This window comes from Rhinopithecus roxellana, chromosome 13, assembly GCF_007565055.1.
Source record: "Rhinopithecus roxellana isolate Shanxi Qingling chromosome 13, ASM756505v1, whole genome shotgun sequence".
Classification (NCBI taxonomy): domain Eukaryota; kingdom Metazoa; phylum Chordata; class Mammalia; order Primates; family Cercopithecidae; genus Rhinopithecus; species Rhinopithecus roxellana.
Window position 1 is genome coordinate 64320719 of NC_044561.1, and position 18737 is coordinate 64339455.

Genomic DNA, 18737 nt, shown 5'->3' on the forward strand with positions numbered 1-18737 from the left:
ACTTAATAAAATGAAGCGTTGACTCTCCAAGGCTAGCAATGGAGAAAAAATAATTCTTATCATTCTGACTCTTGTCCTCAAGATTCACTTTATTCTCAAGGTCTGTTGATAATAACGACTGGAGTAAGGCTGTGGGAACAGAAAAAAACAGACCTCATGTGTTCTTTAAGACCCCTGCCTAATGTGGCTATAAACTTCCCTGTTTCTCTCTGTATTGTCTACAGTACACCCTTCAAATCAACGCACGGAACTTAGCACATAAAAAAGTACTTGCTGCCGGGCGCGGTGGCTCACGCCTGTAATCCCAGCACTTTGGGAGGCCAAGGCGGGCGGATCACAAGGTCAGGAGATCGAGACCACGGTGAAACCCCGTCTCTACTAAAAATACAAAAAATTAGCCTGGCGCGTTGGCGGGCGCCTGTAGTCCCAGCTACTCAGGAGGCTGAGACAGGAGAATGGCGGGAACCCGGGAGGCGGAGCTTGCAGTGAGCCCAGATCGCGCCACTGCACTCCAGCCTGGGCGACAGAGCCAGACTCTGTCTCAAAAAAAAAAAAAAAGTACTTGCTGTGAGATTTCTGAATGAACATAAATGTCAGAGAACAGAACGGAGCATTCAAGAGAGTTTTTACCACTGTCTCAGAGATCAAATAAAAGGACACAAACATGGAAAATTAACTTTCCATTTTGTATCTGGGTGGCAAATTCAGGCTCAGTTCAGAGCTCCTGTATGTAGGGTTGCCTTCTGTTCTGCTTTGCTGGAACAGTCCTATTTATGATTTTTGTCCTAGGATAAAAATTCATTTCTCTGTAAAGTCTTAAATGTAACCCAGTTTGTATGCATTGTATGATCACTCTACATTTCGATATCCCCATCTTCATTTATAGTTTATGGAAAGAGTCAGTCCTCCTCCACTTCTAAGGAACATCTAATATATCCAGAATATTTTTTTGGATTCGGGTTTTATTAATGTCTTTCATTGCAAAATGTTTCCAATTATAAAACAATCAGATAGCTCTGCATTAATAAACTTGCCTGTTTTTCATAAGGGCCAGAGATTTTGAAATGACTGGTAGACAAACAGACATATGCAAACACACATACACAGTGCTACTAGCAGGTTGTTACAACCGTATCTAAAGTATTCCAAATGCGGACTTGTGTGGCTCAGACCTGGGTAGAGATGAAAAACCTCACGACTGAGCTTGGAGAAAAAGCGGCTGAAGCTTAGCATCCAGGCCCAAGGGAGCAAGACATGGAGGCAAACAGGATTCTTACGCCTTCCTGTCTTGGGTCTTCCTCCAATTCTGATGACCTGTCTGAAAAGCGTCTTCCTGTGAAAATGACTAACCTTGAGAGTAGTGATCTCATTCAGACTGTAGACCCAATCAACTTTGAATGATTTTTCTTCATGACCTCAGTAAAGAACACAAAAATAATAAAGTAAGATTAATATCTACATAAGAAATACACATTACCACTGCATAGATTATTTCCAGTATAATAGGATAGACGTATGTCGGTTTGTAAAAACTTTATTAACACAAGTTTTTGTTGTCCTGTTCTATCATTGTCTGATATTCTTATACTTATGAATGTGAGCTATTTATGTCACATTTCGTGTCTTCTGTTTGACAAAATGGTTCACCATTAGAATCTGGCTCTTTAAATACTCCTAAGTATTTATACAATTGTTTACACTCTCATAAGTGGCCACTAAAGAGATAATTCACATGCTCTTAATTACATTGCTGCGCATATTAGCGTAAGATAATTTTTGCCACTCCATCAAGACCGCCCCCAAATTGTCAGGGATTCCAAGAAAGAAAATGTCTCTCTCTCTCTCTCGCTCTCTTTTTTTTTTTTTTAATTCACAAGGAGGCAGCCCAAAAGAAAAAGGGAAGAGAGTAATAACCAAGGTAAAGTTAAGATTGGACTAATTCAGCTGACAGATAACTATCGCCATGAAACCCAGACTTGACCCCTAGTAACAATGCCGTGAAAGAATAAATAGAAATGCACTTTGAAAAAAATGACACTTACTTTGGAAAACAGTCAAGCGGACTTGCATGGGTCACAACACTTCCTTCATGCCAGGAAGTGCTGCGTGAGGGTTCTCAGAAGTCGCATGACTCATGTAGTCCATCAACTCTCAGGAATGGGTTCTGAGAATTCCGAATAAGACAACCCCATGCCAGAAAAAAAAAAAAGCCCTGAAATCTTTATTGTATTTCATTAGCAGTTTTTCTAGCTGTTACTTTACAAGGGTTAAGAAATAAAGAAGATAGAAACCAATAGCTGGACAGATAAAACTGTCAAATGCAATTTGTAAAGCCTTAGAACTTTCTGGTCACTGTGAAACATGAAATCAGACACATAGAAAATGCAGATTATATTTATAAACTTTTTTTTGCCGTTTAACTTACTACAGTGCTATCTTGTATTTTATAGAAAATCATTTGACTCAATTAGTGACAAAATGAAAAAAGATTGTCTTAAAAAATAATTCCAATTAATGTGGTCTTTCATTTTTTTTTTTTTTTGAAGTGTCAACCCTCCCAATAGCATTGTGGTTTCATCTTTGAGAAATAAAATTAGTCTTATAAATTGTGTGTATGTTTGTGTGTGTGTGAGATAGTTTTCTTGTCTGATGCTTTTCTAACCCTAGTCCACAGATTCTTGGATGTAGTGATAATGTTTGTATAGATCTTTCTTCTCCAACATTATGTATCAGAGTGCATATTAATGAATGCATAATTGGAGAATACTTTTTATGATTTTAATATATACTTTCACTTTCAGAGCAGTTTGATAACAGAATACCCTAATGAAAGTGAAACTTAATGAGAGACTACAGATATTTCCTAATACCGCATGTGTGGATAACTAAGCACATCTCCAAAGTGAAACAGCTTTCCCGTTTTCATCCCATTTCTTTGCCATGCATGTGTACAATTTATTTTATTAGTTATTAGGAAATACGAGAAGCAAGACTATGAATATGAGTTTATTATCCAATTCGAGAAGTTTATCTTTGAGCTGGTATGAAATAGTTTATACCTAAAGCAACACAATTCCCCAAGATCATGATTTTCAATTATGCTGCTCCCACTGCCTTTTTGTAAGGAATACTCCTAATGACATAGATGCCGTGCCCTGTGACCAGTAGGTGAATGCCAGAATCACAAAACAGCAAGTTTACCTCCTGGGAATCCCAGCTTAGGCAATCTGAATAGGACTCCATAACAACAAGTGACTATGAAATTCTGACAAACTAAAGGACAATAGTGATATGTTTGTGTAGTGAATTAATGGCAATAAAATTATTATCCAGAAGGAAAGAAGTTGGAAGACTCAGGCCGATTAAATATTCACTAGAGGGATATCTGTGATCCTTAAACTTGGGTACACAATGTAGTTCAACCCCAGTTATTGTTAGTATATACTGTTGTAATCTTCCACAGCATGTTTAACGAAGTAGATAGTATAAAGCAGTGGTTCATTCCTATCTGCACGTTTGAATCCTTTAAGGAGATGCACTCACTTCAGATTTTCTGTTTCCAGCATTCTAGGTCTCAAATAATGGTCTCTGGACTTACAGCTTCAGCATCATCTGGGGACTTTTTAGAAATCTAAACCCTGCTATTTCTCTAGACCTTCTAAATCAAAAAATATGGATGGTCTCAAAATCATGTTAAAAAAAGACTTCCAGGTGGTCTTACTGCATCCCAAACTTGAGAATCAGTATCTAGGATGAGGTCTCTGCATCAGTACCGCCTAAATGTTTCTTGCAAATCTCATGGAATCTGGAGTTGAGAAGCACAAGCCTTACAGGACCTTCTTTAAAAGGGGAAGGAGCATAACGTAGTGGTTTTAGAGAGTCGTGAGGAGCCAGTGTTGGCTTTGGAGCTGGAATATCAGGGTTAAAATTAATGCACCTCCACTTACCAATTTTGTGACTTTGTATAAATTACTCTGTGCCTCAGTTTACCACCATACAAATCTGGTGATGATAATTGTACACACTTCTTAGTGAAGTTCTGATGATTAAATAGGCCAAGAAATGTAAAACACTTAAAATAGTGCATGGCACCAAATAAATGCTCAATAAATGTGAGCTACAATACTTATCATTACAGTATTATAACTACATGCCTTGAGTATAAAGCGAATTTCCATGTTTATTTTTGAAGCAGGATTTTGCTCTTTTTACCCAGACTGGAGTGCAATGGTATGATCTTGGCTCACCGCAACCTCCGTCTCCTGGGTTCAAGCAGTTCTCCTCCCTCAGCCTCCCGAGTAGCTGGAATTACAGGCATGCACCACCACGCCTGGCTAATTTTGTATTTTTAGTAGAGAAAGGGTTTCTCCATGTTGGTCAGGCTGGTCTCGATCTCCCAGCCTCGGGTCATCTGCCCGCCTCAGCCTCCCAAAGCGCTGGGATTACAGGCATGAGCCACAGAGCCTGGCCCATGCTTTGTTTTTATGCTTTAAAAAGTAATTAATTTTGAATAGGTTGAACTTAAAAAAATTAGGTTAAATTCTCAAACTGTTAACTTGCACTAATGAAAAATCCTAAATATTAATAAGTGGGTATTTTCCATTTCACCAATATCTATTAAAAATATTAATTTAGGATGGATGAATTTCTAGGATATATATTTCACATATTTTTATCAGGGTATATCAGATATGGTTATTTGCCACTGTGACCATCACTATTAATAACAGTTGTCTCCAATTTCACAGGCTACTCCAATCTTCAGTTTTTAACCTGGAGTCCAAGAGCACCAACAATTTAATGGACTGAACTCTATATGAATATAGTTGGTATTTTTGGAACTCTCTTTGATTTTATAGATTTAAATTATAATTGTGAGAGTCACTAGACTCTTAAATGAATTCTTGGCACAAATATTTTAAAAATTAAAATATGAAGGACTCCCGTATAAGAGGAATCTGACTTTTAAATTAATTGGCTCCTTTTACCTATCTATGGCTTTTGCTTTGTCTTGTTTTCTTGCCTCTGTTGTTAATTACTAGCTCTAGATCTGATTATTATTTATTTATGCTCACATATTTCACCTAGAAAATCTGAAAAACAAACCTCTATACTCTAAGATAAGAATATACCGTTTTTGAAAGCCTGTAGGCGTAAACCACACAGATTTTCCACACATGGATTTAATGGCATTTGTTTTTGCCTGTACAAAGTTCCTTTGGAGTATCATTTCTTATACAGGGTGAGTGAATTTAGAACTGCTAAGACATCAGGGTAAGTGAATTTAGAACTGCTTATACAATTGCCCAGTAGTCTCATTTCCTATGGGTTACAAATTTTTTATCATTCATTCCTGGATCACAGAGTCTATTGCATTTCCTAATACATGCTATTGCTCAATCAATAGTTTATGAGTAAAGAAACTACGAAAACTCTAGGAGATGCTGTTTTTCTGTAGAAGTTCTATAATAGGCGGCAACAGTGTAAAGAATTAAAATGTCAGTATTTGAGACAGATAAGACTTAAGATTTTTTCCTGATTACTTTTTAAAATATATAGGTATTGAGATCTTTTTATGTTTTATCATTGTGGTTCAGATTGGTTGGTTTATGACTGTAGAGGCTTATTTGTAACTTAAGTTACAAATATTTAATAGTATTCATTTTATATGAGTTCTTCCTTAGAGCTATGCCAATATGTAATCAGTTTACTTACAACCATGTAAGTCTGTTTGTTTCCTTTTATTAATGAACAAATCATTTTGATATTGTGACAGAATACTTACCATAGTTAACACTGAAAGTTACTCATTCATTCAACAAGTGTCTATTGAGTATCAACAAGTATCTTATAACATACTGGTTTACTTTTACCTCCAGTTACTGCATGTGCTCCATCTTCAGTTTTGCCATAGGGGTATTTGCTGAGTCAGAGCTCACATATAAGTTATTCTACCTTTATCTCCTTTGGTTCTTACAATTTTAGCATCTCGTCCTTTGACATCTACCGCTGCTGCCATCTTGGCATAGCAATTATTTATAGAGAGCCATGCCATGTAATAAAAATATAAATATTATTATTTATGATGCTCTAGTTATTGCTGAATTTATTTATATGGTCATATTTTATTTTTGAGATTTTCAGTAGCTTTCTTATACAGGGTACTTGATAGAAAACACGTATTATTTAACCTTGTGTTGCATAATCTTTTAAAATCAATTTGACAAAGGGATTTCTTTGGAAGAAAGGTATTTGTTTTGCTCACTGTTTTGTAAATAACATTTTCAAACTCATGATGCTTTTTAAGGCTGAAAAGAAAGCCATATTGAAAATTAGAGTTGGATTCTAGCCAATATTCTGACATTGTGTCATCTAAACTTGACATTCAGATTAACACAGATCCCTTAGTTTTTGCCATGAATATTTACATATACCAAAGTTCAACTGTCCACTTTATTTGAAAGAACCTTTTTCAGACTGGTGATACATCTACTCTTTATTATATAGAAAAAAATTTTAGAAAAATTGGGCTATTGCCAATTTATTCATATCATTGCATACAGCCATCTGGCAAATATTTTCCTTAATTGCTTTTTGGTGTGTTATGCACAGCAAGGAGCTGCTGTAACTCTCCTGACTACAATTTTTACGTAAATATAGAACTTATCCTTTTTAAGTAGATATTTCCACTTTCCGTTCACTCTTTGCCTCCTTTGTGTAAGTGCGAACTCTCTTTTTCTAAGCACACATATCATTCACTTTAATAATGGACTTCTGAGATATTTGATGGAAGTTTCTGCAAAATGACACACATATATATTTGCAGGTGAACATTCCCATGTATATGTATGTGTGACATGTACACACAAGAAAGAGTCTAACAGTAAACCTTTTTCATTTCTTGTTCTCCTAATCTACCAATAATGGTGTGGATATTATATTTCACCTGTCGACAAAAATTAAATATACTTTAATACCCAAACTGAACATTTGTTGATTTTCTACATACACCTGCAGACTCTTCATCACAATTTTCTCATAAAACTGTATTTAGTTTTTACGTTGTTTATCAACATGTCAGAATTAACTGTGACACTTTAGAATTATATTTTAATTTATATTAGTCTGTGAACACTACTGCATACCAGTTGAATCAGAAACTGATGGACTATAACCTTTAAGTTTTTTTGGGCATTCTGATGTACTTCATCTTTGTTTAAGACCTGTTTTGTTGTGTACATTATGTGGCTTCTATCTTAAGTTTAGATAATTTTTAATAACTAGAGATACATTATAAAGCCTACACTTGTTTTCATTTGAAATGGAAAACAAGGAAATGCAATTAACACTATACATTACTTACATCTGTATATTTGACTACTTAGAAGAAATATCCAGGATCTTGAATATTTTAAGAACAACTTTAAACTTTTAAGAACTGTTAAGAGTGATTTTCTTACCCTATTCAGCAGCTATAACAAAATACCATAGACTGAGGTAGCCTATAAACAGCAGGGATGTATTTCACACAGTTGTGGAAGCTGAAAAGTCCAAGATTAAGGTGTCAGCAGATTTGGTATCTGGTGAGGATGAGCCTCCTGTTTCACAAATGGCAGCTTTTAGCGGTGTACTCACATGGTAGAATGGGCAAGGTAGCTCTCTGTGGCTTATCATATAAGGGTTCTAATCCCATTCATGAAAGCTTTGCCCTCGTAACTTAATTAGTTCCCAAAAGTCCAACTCCTGAAGCTATTACATTGGTGATTAGGTGTCAATATATGACATTTAAGGGGACCCAAACATTCAGCTTGTAACAGTACTCTTAGCAACTTATTCAATTTCATGTCTTCTAAAATACGTACTATGCTTTTTAGGACATCATAGGTAATTAGCAAATGTTAGTTAAATGAATGAAGAGTATTCAGAGTAGCGTGTGGGTGATAGAATGATGGTTAACTTGCATTTTGTTTTCATTTGTAATACATTAAATTTCATATCAAAGTTATAAATTCTTATTTTGTAATAATAAATTCACTATTACACCTTGTGTAGGACAGATTTTTTACAACATGAAGTTGTGAAAGCTCTTGAAAACTTCTATTATCACTTAACTATTCAAACAGCATTCAAAAACTTATTTAAATTAGTTGTATATGGAAGGATATAAAAGTGGATTCACCTAATTATAGTTGATTCACCTAATTATTCTAAACTAATTATAATCCATGATGCTGCTGTGACCTTGAAGAAAGATTCGTTGGCATATTGAAATATCACATAGTCTTACTGGATTTGAACATTTAATAGCATCAGAAACACCACCCACATTAAATTCATGGGGCAAAACAAGCTTTAAGAACTAGGCCTAGGGAACTGAATTTTTTTTAATGGCTTTAGGTTACAGGTGTTGTTATATGCTTCTGCGACATAAAATTACATGTTTTATAACTTTTTCAAATTTATCACAATTAGGAATGTAGGATATCTTGAATTTGTACCTTAGTTCTTTAGTATAGAAATTGGAGAAAATGTAACTATTTTTGTAAGCCTTATTAATTAAAGGATGAATGCACACATATATTCAACAGGAACCCAATGGAATAATATGAAGCACTTCTTGGTCTGGTATCTATAACATTTACAGTGAAATCAGAATATTATAGATATTAGATTATGTTTTATTAAATTTATAAGCAAATAATTTGCACATGGATGAAGAGATTGCCAATATCATTTTCTGTAGACTATACAAGGTATTTATCAGTATCTCAACAAGCCAAAACCACATCCATTCACATCTTTAAGAATTTTCACATTTATTTTAGAAAATAAAAAATTAAACTATAGACATTGTGATTATTATTGAGTGTTAAAATAAAATGGAGGTGCAGTACAAGACACCTTATCAATTATGTAGTCATAATTGTTTGCATGCATACAGCATTTAATACAGATTAATCAGAATATTGTTATGTTGAAATAAAATTTGTCTTATTAATTGGGAAAAGGTTTAGCATACTAGAGGTGTAATTTAAAGAGTGGGAAAGAATGTGTACATTGGTAATTTTTGGCACTTAGGAAGAAGCAGAATGTTATCTATCTTGGATGTTTTTATTGGTCTGTATATCTGCACAATTATCCTGTGATCTACCACTAGGGTGGGTGTTGAGAGATGGAACTTGAATAGTCAATGGGAATTAAAGACACTGCTTGAATCTGTCATGCCAAGCAAGGAATCAAGACTGTGCCTGTCACACAAGAGAACAAAACAAGAGTGTAAACTACTCGAACGAAGGTGTAAGGTGTGCTTTCCCACAGAGAATTTAATAAGATCCTGACTGTTGGGAACAGGACGCAAAGTTATTGACAGCTTATAAAAATCTCTGACCTGCAAGCACAAACTTAAGCTATGGGTTATGTAGACTGATTCAGGTACCCATTCCAAATACCTGTTCCAGGATGGCATGAGGACCGGCCAGTCAATAGGAGACTGAGAGTATGTGAGGAAAGAAAACTAAAACTTTAAATACAGGAAGACACTCACCTCCCCAAATAGTAAAATATCGTATAACTCATATTCTTAAAAATTGGCTGAAACACTAAATATTATAGTTGAATGTAAACTGCATATTATCAGGGCAATACAGATGCTTTAGTCTCTTCTTTTTCATATGCCTTGTCAAGAAGAATTAAACAGAAGCTCTGAAACATTGACCTAATTGTGCTTTATAATGGGTTCTGTAAAACAGGTATGACTGTCATTCTTCCAACTTAAATAAGCAAAACTATGCCTATGAATTATTAAATAACTGCTTAATACATTATTAAATTTTTGTGTCTGTGAACTTGAGTAACCAACTTAATTGAAATGTTGTGTTAGATCATAAGCCCCTTTGAAGTTATTTATAATCAGTTGCTAGAAAGATTTTTCCAAAATATATTGAAAATATACTAAGCTATAAATATTTCCAAGGTACAAATTACAATAAAAATGTTTAAATTGTGGAATGTAACAATGGACAATGATGTATGACCTTGAGTCAACTGACAATGAATAAAATAGAATATATTAAAAGTATGTTTTAATTATCACTTCAAACCATTTAAATGTCTTTAGACTAATAAAATCCAATCTGTACTAGGCAGCAGGGGAGGGAGGAATTGATGTCTCTGTTGTAATATTAATACCAGTTAGAAGACTTTGTAATATTTAGAGCCCGAGTGGGCTGCCATCTACTAAATGTCATAATTTTATTTCTTGTTTTCACTGTTAGGATGACCTTGGGTAAAAGACAGCATCTTTTTATTTTAGCTTCTTTATGGTAAAATATACATGGTTGTAAGTTTCAGCTTTTATTCAGTCGGTTTATTTGATGATATCAGATTCTGATTCTAAAACCGTGAAAACTTGAAAGGTGGAACTACTTTTGTGGAGATTATTGTAGAGGAGACCTTAAGAAAACAAAATAAAACAAAACAAAAAAAAAAACCTTTGACATTTTCTCCCTGTATCTGCTTAGCTTATAGGCTAAAATAACCATATAAAAATAAGTTACAATTTAATTATTAAAACTCTCAATATAATTTTTCTCATTGTATCATTTTATATAATACTCAGTAAGTTTTTAGATTCAACCTAAAATGATCTGCTTACTGTTATAAATATTTTTTCTTTTTCTTTGTTCTATGTTCAATAATGTAAACCTAGTTGACATTGGGCTATAAGATTTGTATCCTTAATAGGCAGGGGTTGAACAGGATCATTTTTTTAACCTGGACTGGCACATTGATGCCTCATGTATGCTGTGATTTCATGTAAAAATAATTCTGAATCTGTGAAATATATTGATTTTGTACTTTAATGTGATTGCTTTATCGACACCTTGACATTCCCCACTCTCAGCATCCTATTAAGAGATAACTTTGAGAACATGAAATGCTAATGGTCGCTAGGCTAGGGTCAGGAATTTATTGCCATTTCTAGGGTTGATAATGGATTTGGCTTGGGTTTTATTTATTTACTTATGAGATGAGTCTTGTTTTGTCACCCAGGCTGGAGTGCAGTGGCAGGATCACAGCTCACCACAGCCCCGAACTTCTGTACTCAAGTAATCCTCCTGTCTCAGCTTCCCATATAGCTCAGAATGTAGATATACCACAAAATGCCCAGTTAATTTATTTTTATTTATTTATTTTCATGAAGACTGGGTCTTGCTGTGTTTTCCAGTCTCAAATTCCTTGGCCTCCCAAAGTAATGGGATTACAGGTGTGAGCCACAATGCCCAACCTAGCTTGGGTTTTAAGGTATAGTGAGACATCTGGTATGGGTGGGAGCTTGTCCTGGTCACATGAGGCAGGGTGGGAAAAGGACAGGGAGACTTGCAGCTAGTCATGGAAATGGGTCCACCAACAAAGGTCTAGGTTATTGCAAAGGTTGTCTGTTATAAAATTCTATTCTTTTATAGTCTGCTATTATAAAAACTCTGATTCTGCTCTGTGTTAAAAAATTGAAAGAATATGTGTGTTCTACACATAAGATAAAATATACAAGGGCTGAGAAGTGTCCCTCAGAAAACTGAGGAGAGGAAACAGTGGCAGACACTAGCCGAGTCTTGCGATGTTCCCCAAAAATGATACTTGGCATATTATTGCTTTCCCCTCAACCCCCAAAGACAGCAACATGGCATTATGGCAAGATACTGGGACTAAAACATCCTGGAAAACCTGTCCAAAGCACATACTTAGAATTTCTTAGCCATATCTGAGGATTAGTATGGAATTGGAAGGACTGGCCAACCTTCCATTGTGGAAGTCAAGAGCTCATACTCCATAATGTGTCTTAGAGGAGGACATAGAAAATAAACAATTGCTTTTCATGCCCTGAAATAATGGAAGTGCATGGATAGATCAAACTTGAATGTGCAATATATTGTTTTCTCTTATCTCTAACCAAATACAAGTTACATTAAGACATTTTATTAGAAAAATGGGTTAATTTGGCAAGACCGTATCCATTGCTAAATATTGACTCTTTTGTACTTACTGAACTTAGGCAATAGATTGAAAACAGAAAAGGTTAAAATGCAGTGTTTAGTTACAAATGGAAATAATTCTAAACTACCTGATCATTTGAGGTTCATAACCGAAAAACACTTGCATCACCTAGATTCTATAAGTTGATGAACTAATTTATTTAATGATTTTCAAAATACTGAGATATTTAAGAGCACCAGCACACTCCATGACATATTTACTGTAAGAATTCTTCATAAAGTACAAGTAATTAAAAACTTAAGGAGTATAAGAGACTTCAAGAACAATTTCTTCTTTCAGAGTTATTTAAGAGTACCATGATGGTGAGATCTGATTCAGGAGGACAAGTTTACCTTGATTATCACAACAGGCAGGGCCTCTTTGTTGACTGGAAATACAATGAAGCACTTTATCTTGAAGAAGGGCAACCAGAGACTTATTATAGGACAGGTCAGCTGGACCGTTGCCCAGTCCTGTAATCTATAAGGAATGTCAAAATGTCATTAAAAGGCAATGAGGTGGAGCACATCTTATTTACTAGAACTCCCCTAGAGGGAGAATGTGTTGTAGTTCAAAGGGATACTTTGATATATTACCAGTGGTGTGGGGTAAGGCAGAGGAGGGAGAAGTTGGGAGGGTGGGAAATGGAAGAAACTACTAGGCTGGATGCCAAGGTAGCTTCCATATAGGAGAAGTACGGGAGTTTACTGATACTCTCCCCAAACACACACACACACACACACAGACATGGATTAGTATTATCAAGTGTTTCCACCAGCTGTTTATTTCATAGATTGCTAAATACATTTTAACAATCTTAAACTCAGTACTAAATAAACCTACACATCAATACTATTTTAAAAATTATACCTTTATTAGAATTCAGTTCCAAAGTCAACACCATCTCCTCCCCGAATACCAACTTAGCAGTTCTTGAGCCATTTCTTCTAAAAAGCACAGAAACTTCTTGCTTAACAAAAGCATGTCTGACTTCCAGCAAACTATTTTTATGAGGAGAAACAAAATACTGTGGTATTTACCAGGAATTGTGATAATTCATCTATACACACACTTTATTTAATCCTTACCATAACCATAGATGACTTACATATGCTAAGAGCCAGGACTCTAGTCCAATTCAAATCTGACCCCAGAATCCTTAGCATGTTCGATGTGTTTCTGGAAATAGCCTTAGTTTCAGTACCATAAACCGCAGTTGCACTTTTTACCACCTAATGTGTTGGTGGGGATTATTTCATTATTACTTTTAGTTACAGAAAATAACTAGGCTAAGTATACTGAAATATGGAATACATGCTTCAGGAAAAACAAAGCAAACAACAGCAACAACAACAACAAAAACAACAACAACAAAAAAACAGGGCATGCATTTTCCAAAAGAACAGCTTGGTCCAACATTGAAGTGCTGTTACTTTGCTCTGTGCTGTGGTCATTGCTTCTTTTTACATGTCCCTGTCCTTTTTTTCTCTCACAGAATATTGACTTCCCTTGTTCCTTATCTCCTATAGTAGAAATATACTGTCCACTGCAGCCTGGAGAGTTTCTGGCCTGGCTTGACGATACGCTCCTGAGGATAGGAACTTGTTAAGTCCTGTTAACCCTGATTCCCAATTCTTTACCTCAACTACTGGCAAAGATTTGGAAAATCTGGATCTATTGTACATTGGTGATGGGAATGTAAAATAGTACAGCCACTTGTGAAATCTGTTTAGAAGTTTCTTATAAAACTAAATGTACAAATACCTGTATATCTCAATGATTTCATGCTTGGGTGTGTGTCCTAGAGAAATGATAGCATACACTCACACAAAAACTCAATGTAAATGTCCATAGCGGCTTTATTTGTAATAGCCAAAAACTGGAATCAACCCATATGTCCTTCAAGAGGTGAATGGTTAAATAAATTGTAGAAAATACATATCACCAAATATCAGTAATAAAAAGTAATAAACTAAACTTGCAACAATTTGGATGAATTTTCAAGGAATTATGCGGAATGAAAAAAGCCAATTCAAAAAAGTTGTATGTTGTACAATTCCACTTATCTGAAATGTTTGAAATAGTAAAATTTACGAGTTGAAGAAAAGATTATTGGTTGTCAATGGTTAGCGACATCCGAGGGGCAAGTGAGAAGGAAATGAGTGTGAGAACAAAATGGCAAGATGAGAGAGAGCCTTGTGATGTTGGCAAGTGTTTGGTGTCATGCCTGTGACTGTGGTGGTAGACATGCAAAGATGTACACATGATAAAACTGTAGAGAGATTAATACACACACCTATACACACATACAGATGAATACAGGTAAACCTGGGGAAAGCTAACTAAGAGAGGTGGGCATATCAGTGAAGATATCATGGTTGTGATACTATAGTTTTGCAAAATGTTATCACTGGTGGAATTGGACAAAATGTACATGAGGTATCTCTACATTACTTATATTTGTATGTGAATCTGCAATTATCTGTGTGGTTTTTTTTTTTTTTTTTTTTTTTTTTTTTTTTTTTTTGAGATGGAGTCTCTCTCTGTCGCCCAGGCTGGAGTGCAGTGGCGCGATCTCAGCTCCCTGCAAGCTCCGCCTCCCTGGTTCCCGCCATTCTCCTGCCTCAGCCTCCCGAGTAGCTGGGACTACAGGCCACCACGCCCGGCTACTTTTTTTGTATTTTTAGTAGAGACGGGGTTTCACTGTGTTAGCCAGGATGGTCTCAATCTCCTGACCTCGTGATCCGCCCGCCTCGACCTCCCAAAGTGCTGGGATTACAGGCGTGAGCCACTGTGCCCAGCCTATCTGTGCTTTTAAAACATAGATCACTAACTAGTTGTCCCCCAGATGAGTGAATGTGTAAATGAATTAATGATATTTAGTTGCCTGTTAATCTATAAGGAATGATGACTCATCTTCTTTTTTACTTTTTAATTGATGACCTAAAATTACATTTAGATTTGCTAGATTGGTTTGTACCAGCTGTAGCAAATAGAAAGATGAGCATTTTTCTAATGGGAATGAAATGGGTGGTATATTTAACTTCTAACGTTCATACTGAGTTCTAAGGGGGCAACCATTGACTAAAGGTTAAACTAGAGTTTAAATTATTTTAGAGCTAAAGACACAGTTTTTGAAAGATGATTCCCAATATTAAACAGATTTATGAATAGCATTATAATACTGTTAAGTTATTTAACATATGATATATAGTTCGTGATCTCTTACCAATATACTGGGAAACTGCATTGCCCGAATTCTGAGTAATGCATGCTTTTTCAAGAATTTTCAAGATAAAAGCACTGAGTAGATGCTATTAGGAATAATGCTTCAGAGATGTGTCACATTACAGCATCCATGTGCCTTTTACACCTAAAAGGAATCCTGTTCTTCTGTCTACAGTTCTCCAAATACTCAGACTATTTGAAAAACATTCTGTTAGTATTCAAGTTTTATACGAACATGGCTGCCCATTATGTTATATTAACATATGGATTTGACATCAACTGAAAACATAAAATAACAAGTTATACTCCAAGTACTTATGAAGAAGTACATAATCTGCTCTTTGATATCTCTTATAAAATAAAACCTGCCTGATGTAAGCATACACATAGTATTTAGGGGTGATTGGAGGACGTTCCAGGCCTTCCGATCATAGACCTTTTGATCAACTCAGATCCACAGAACCGAATATTTGACAACCACATTTTGACGGTTGACACAAAGTACACATTTTTTCCTTGAAACCTTTGTGATTCATTTTGGAGGACAGTACCTGAACACCAACTTCTACCTTAAGCTCAACCTGGTAAGACATAACAAAACTAAATTCTAAATGTTTATTTTCCTTGCTTCTCTGAATGAATTTCAGTCATACTAAAGATGTGTAGGAAGTGGAGCTCATGGTGTTGTGTGGGTGTATTTTGTGCTTTCCACTTATTTTTGTGTAGCTTTCCAATTTTTGAGAATTACAGTCTTTCCAAGTAAAGAATTTTATGAAAAATGTTTATAGATTGAGATTGTTGAAATAAGCATGGTAATTACCCATTTTCTGCATTCTTTAGTAATGTCAGTATTTCTAAATAGCTAGCTCCATTATTCTTTCCATGATATCTCATTTCGGAGAAGCACTTGCTATAGTTTGCAAAGCTTAGTGAAAACTCAATTTGAGTAGGGTCACATATGTAATATGGGGGCCAGGATAATTGGCCAATTAGCTGCAATGCCTTGAAACTTGATTTCTTCTTACCAATCCAAGTAATTGTCTTTAGGAACTCCTAAGTGGTGTTTCTTGAGAAAATACAGAATGTGCTATCAGCACAAGGCATTATAAGGAAGAACCACTTACAATCAAGTTTTAGACCCTCAAATATATTTGACATGTAATTTGGGCAGAGGTAGTCAATAAATAACTAGTGTGTTTTGACTATGTGCTAGACACTGCTCTGGGTACCAGGGGGAATATATATATGGTGTGTGTGTGTATGTGTATATATATATTCTATATATATTCTATATGTATGTGTATATATGGTTAAACAGAATAATTACTGCCTCAAATATGCAACAAACATGAAAAGGAAATTAGGATTGTCTTATTACAAGGATTTAAACTCTGATATAATTAATTTTAGCTTAAAGTAGTACTAAAAGAAACTCTTGGCAAGTGGAGTGATGTAATCCTGGAAATACGCTGATTTTAGAAGTCTTTTGAATACATTGAGGGACATGAAATATTGAAGTCTGACCTTCAGAGGCCCGTACCTCTGATGGCTGGTACTGAAGTTTTACTGATCATTTTATTTGTGATGATCAAAGACTTAAACAATTGTGATAATGGAAATATGGTGCAGTACTGGGAGCCGACCCAGATGCTGCATGACTAGCGAAGTTATGTGCATAAAATTATCTGTGTATGCGTATGCTCATCATTATGCAAAGAGGAAAGCATACTGCATCAGAACCTTTCAGAATACAATGATTTTGGCAATGCTGCATGGAACACAGTCATAGAGATGTACTCATGTGAGAGCAGCATTGTTGAGGTATTCGAAGAATATATATGAAGATCATTTTTAACACAGAAAGTTTAGTAAACTAATAATTCTTAAACGTTGCTCTAATAAATAGAGTTCATACATGTTTTCAGTCTCTTCAAGAGTATATGTGTGCCTGTAATCCCAGCACTTTGGAGGCCAAGGCGGGCAAATCTCTTGAGGTCAGGTGTTCAAGACCAGCCTGGCCAACATGGTGAAACCTCACCTCTACTTAAAACAAAAACAAAAACAAAAGCAAAATTAGCTGAGCGTGGTGGTGCAGGCCTGTAATCCCAGCTACTTAGTAGGTTGAGATAGGAGAATCGCTTGATCCTGAGAGGCAAAGATTTCAGTGAGCTGAGATCATGCCACTGCACTGCAGCCTAGGAAACAGAGCAAAGATTCCGTTTCAAAAAAATAAAAATAAAATAAACAGAGTAGCGTGTGTGTGTGTACATGCATGCATGCCTGTGTTTATGTGTATACGTTGTAAGATGTTTGATGAAGATTCTTTTCATGAACAGAAAAGAAACAATATTGTTTAACTCCTTTTCCTGCCTCTTTCCACTTGGATGGGAAAATATATAAATAGTATGATAAGAAGAGAGCTAAAATTTAATATGAGCTGAATTTGAATGCTGATAAAATATTCTTTTATAACTAAAATAGACACTGTTTAAGGAGCTTCAAGGAAAGCTAGGCCTGTTCTTTCAAAACCCTGAGACTATGTATCAGGACTTTGGGTCTCAGTTTTACTGTACCCAAGGCAATTTTTGACATGTAATTTGGGCAGAGATAGTCAATAAATAACTAGTGGCTTTTGACTATGTTCCAGGCACTATTCTGGGCAACAGGAAAATCAAATAGTCAAAATCCCAGACCCTTAATTATCTGGCATGAGGAGTCTCTAACATCTGGGAAAGAAAATGCAACAAAAAACAGAAGAAGTAGAAAAATCACAGTGAATAAATGGAGTATGTGGGGGAAGGGTCGATTAAAAACTAGAGCAGATGTAGGGTACTGCTGTGTTTTGAGGGATCATAATTAATCACATTTTTTTCTTCCCCTGTGAGTTACAAACCAACTGAGAAATAGACATGGAGTTGGACAGATGGAGAACAAAACTTTAGCTTTATTACTGCCGAAACTGGTTGGAAGGACATGACCTAGATACGTGGCCACAATCTGGTGTTCTAATACTTGCTATCTGAGTTGAACTTCTCCATACAAAACTACAGCTTGCCCCAGTAGCATTACTGTAAGATTAGGGAACACAGCCAAATGCATTGTCCTGTCCTTAGCCAGGGGCTGAACCACACACGCCCAGTTCCTTCTCTCTAGCTTATCAATTATATCTCATCAGTCTTGGTTATGGTGAATAAGGAGGCTTCAAGGATAGGTAGACACGTTCTTTCAATACATGAGCTTGGTGAGGATTTGAATGAGGATTTCTTTCCTCTAGAAATATGAAGAGAGTTTGCTTCACGTTCCCTTAGGTACACATAGGAAAACCCTGGATAATAGGCCAGAGCTACATGACACAAATTAAAAGAAAAAAATAATCCTAAGGTCTTTAGCAAGTGTCTCCTGGTTGGAGCCGGTAACTTGGAAACCTTGGTTGAAGTTTTGTCTGTTAACTCAGGGCAAGTGATTATCTTTGAGAA

General features: G+C 35.7%; 1 protein-coding gene across 6 annotated transcripts in view; it reads left to right on the plus strand.

Annotated features, from left to right (window-relative positions):
• The window catches only part of NCAM2 (neural cell adhesion molecule 2), a 570822-nt gene that overhangs the window by 211044 nt on the left and 341041 nt on the right, over nucleotides 1-18737 (plus strand). Inside the window, exon 2 of one of the 6 annotated variants that reach the window (XM_030915245.1) lies at nucleotides 12334-12483. The exons of the other annotated variants lie outside the window; for them this stretch is intronic. Coding sequence (XP_030771105.1) covers nucleotides 12334-12483 — 150 coding nt within the window. The remainder of the gene's footprint in view (nucleotides 1-12333; nucleotides 12484-18737) is intronic. 6 annotated transcript variants of the gene reach the window in all.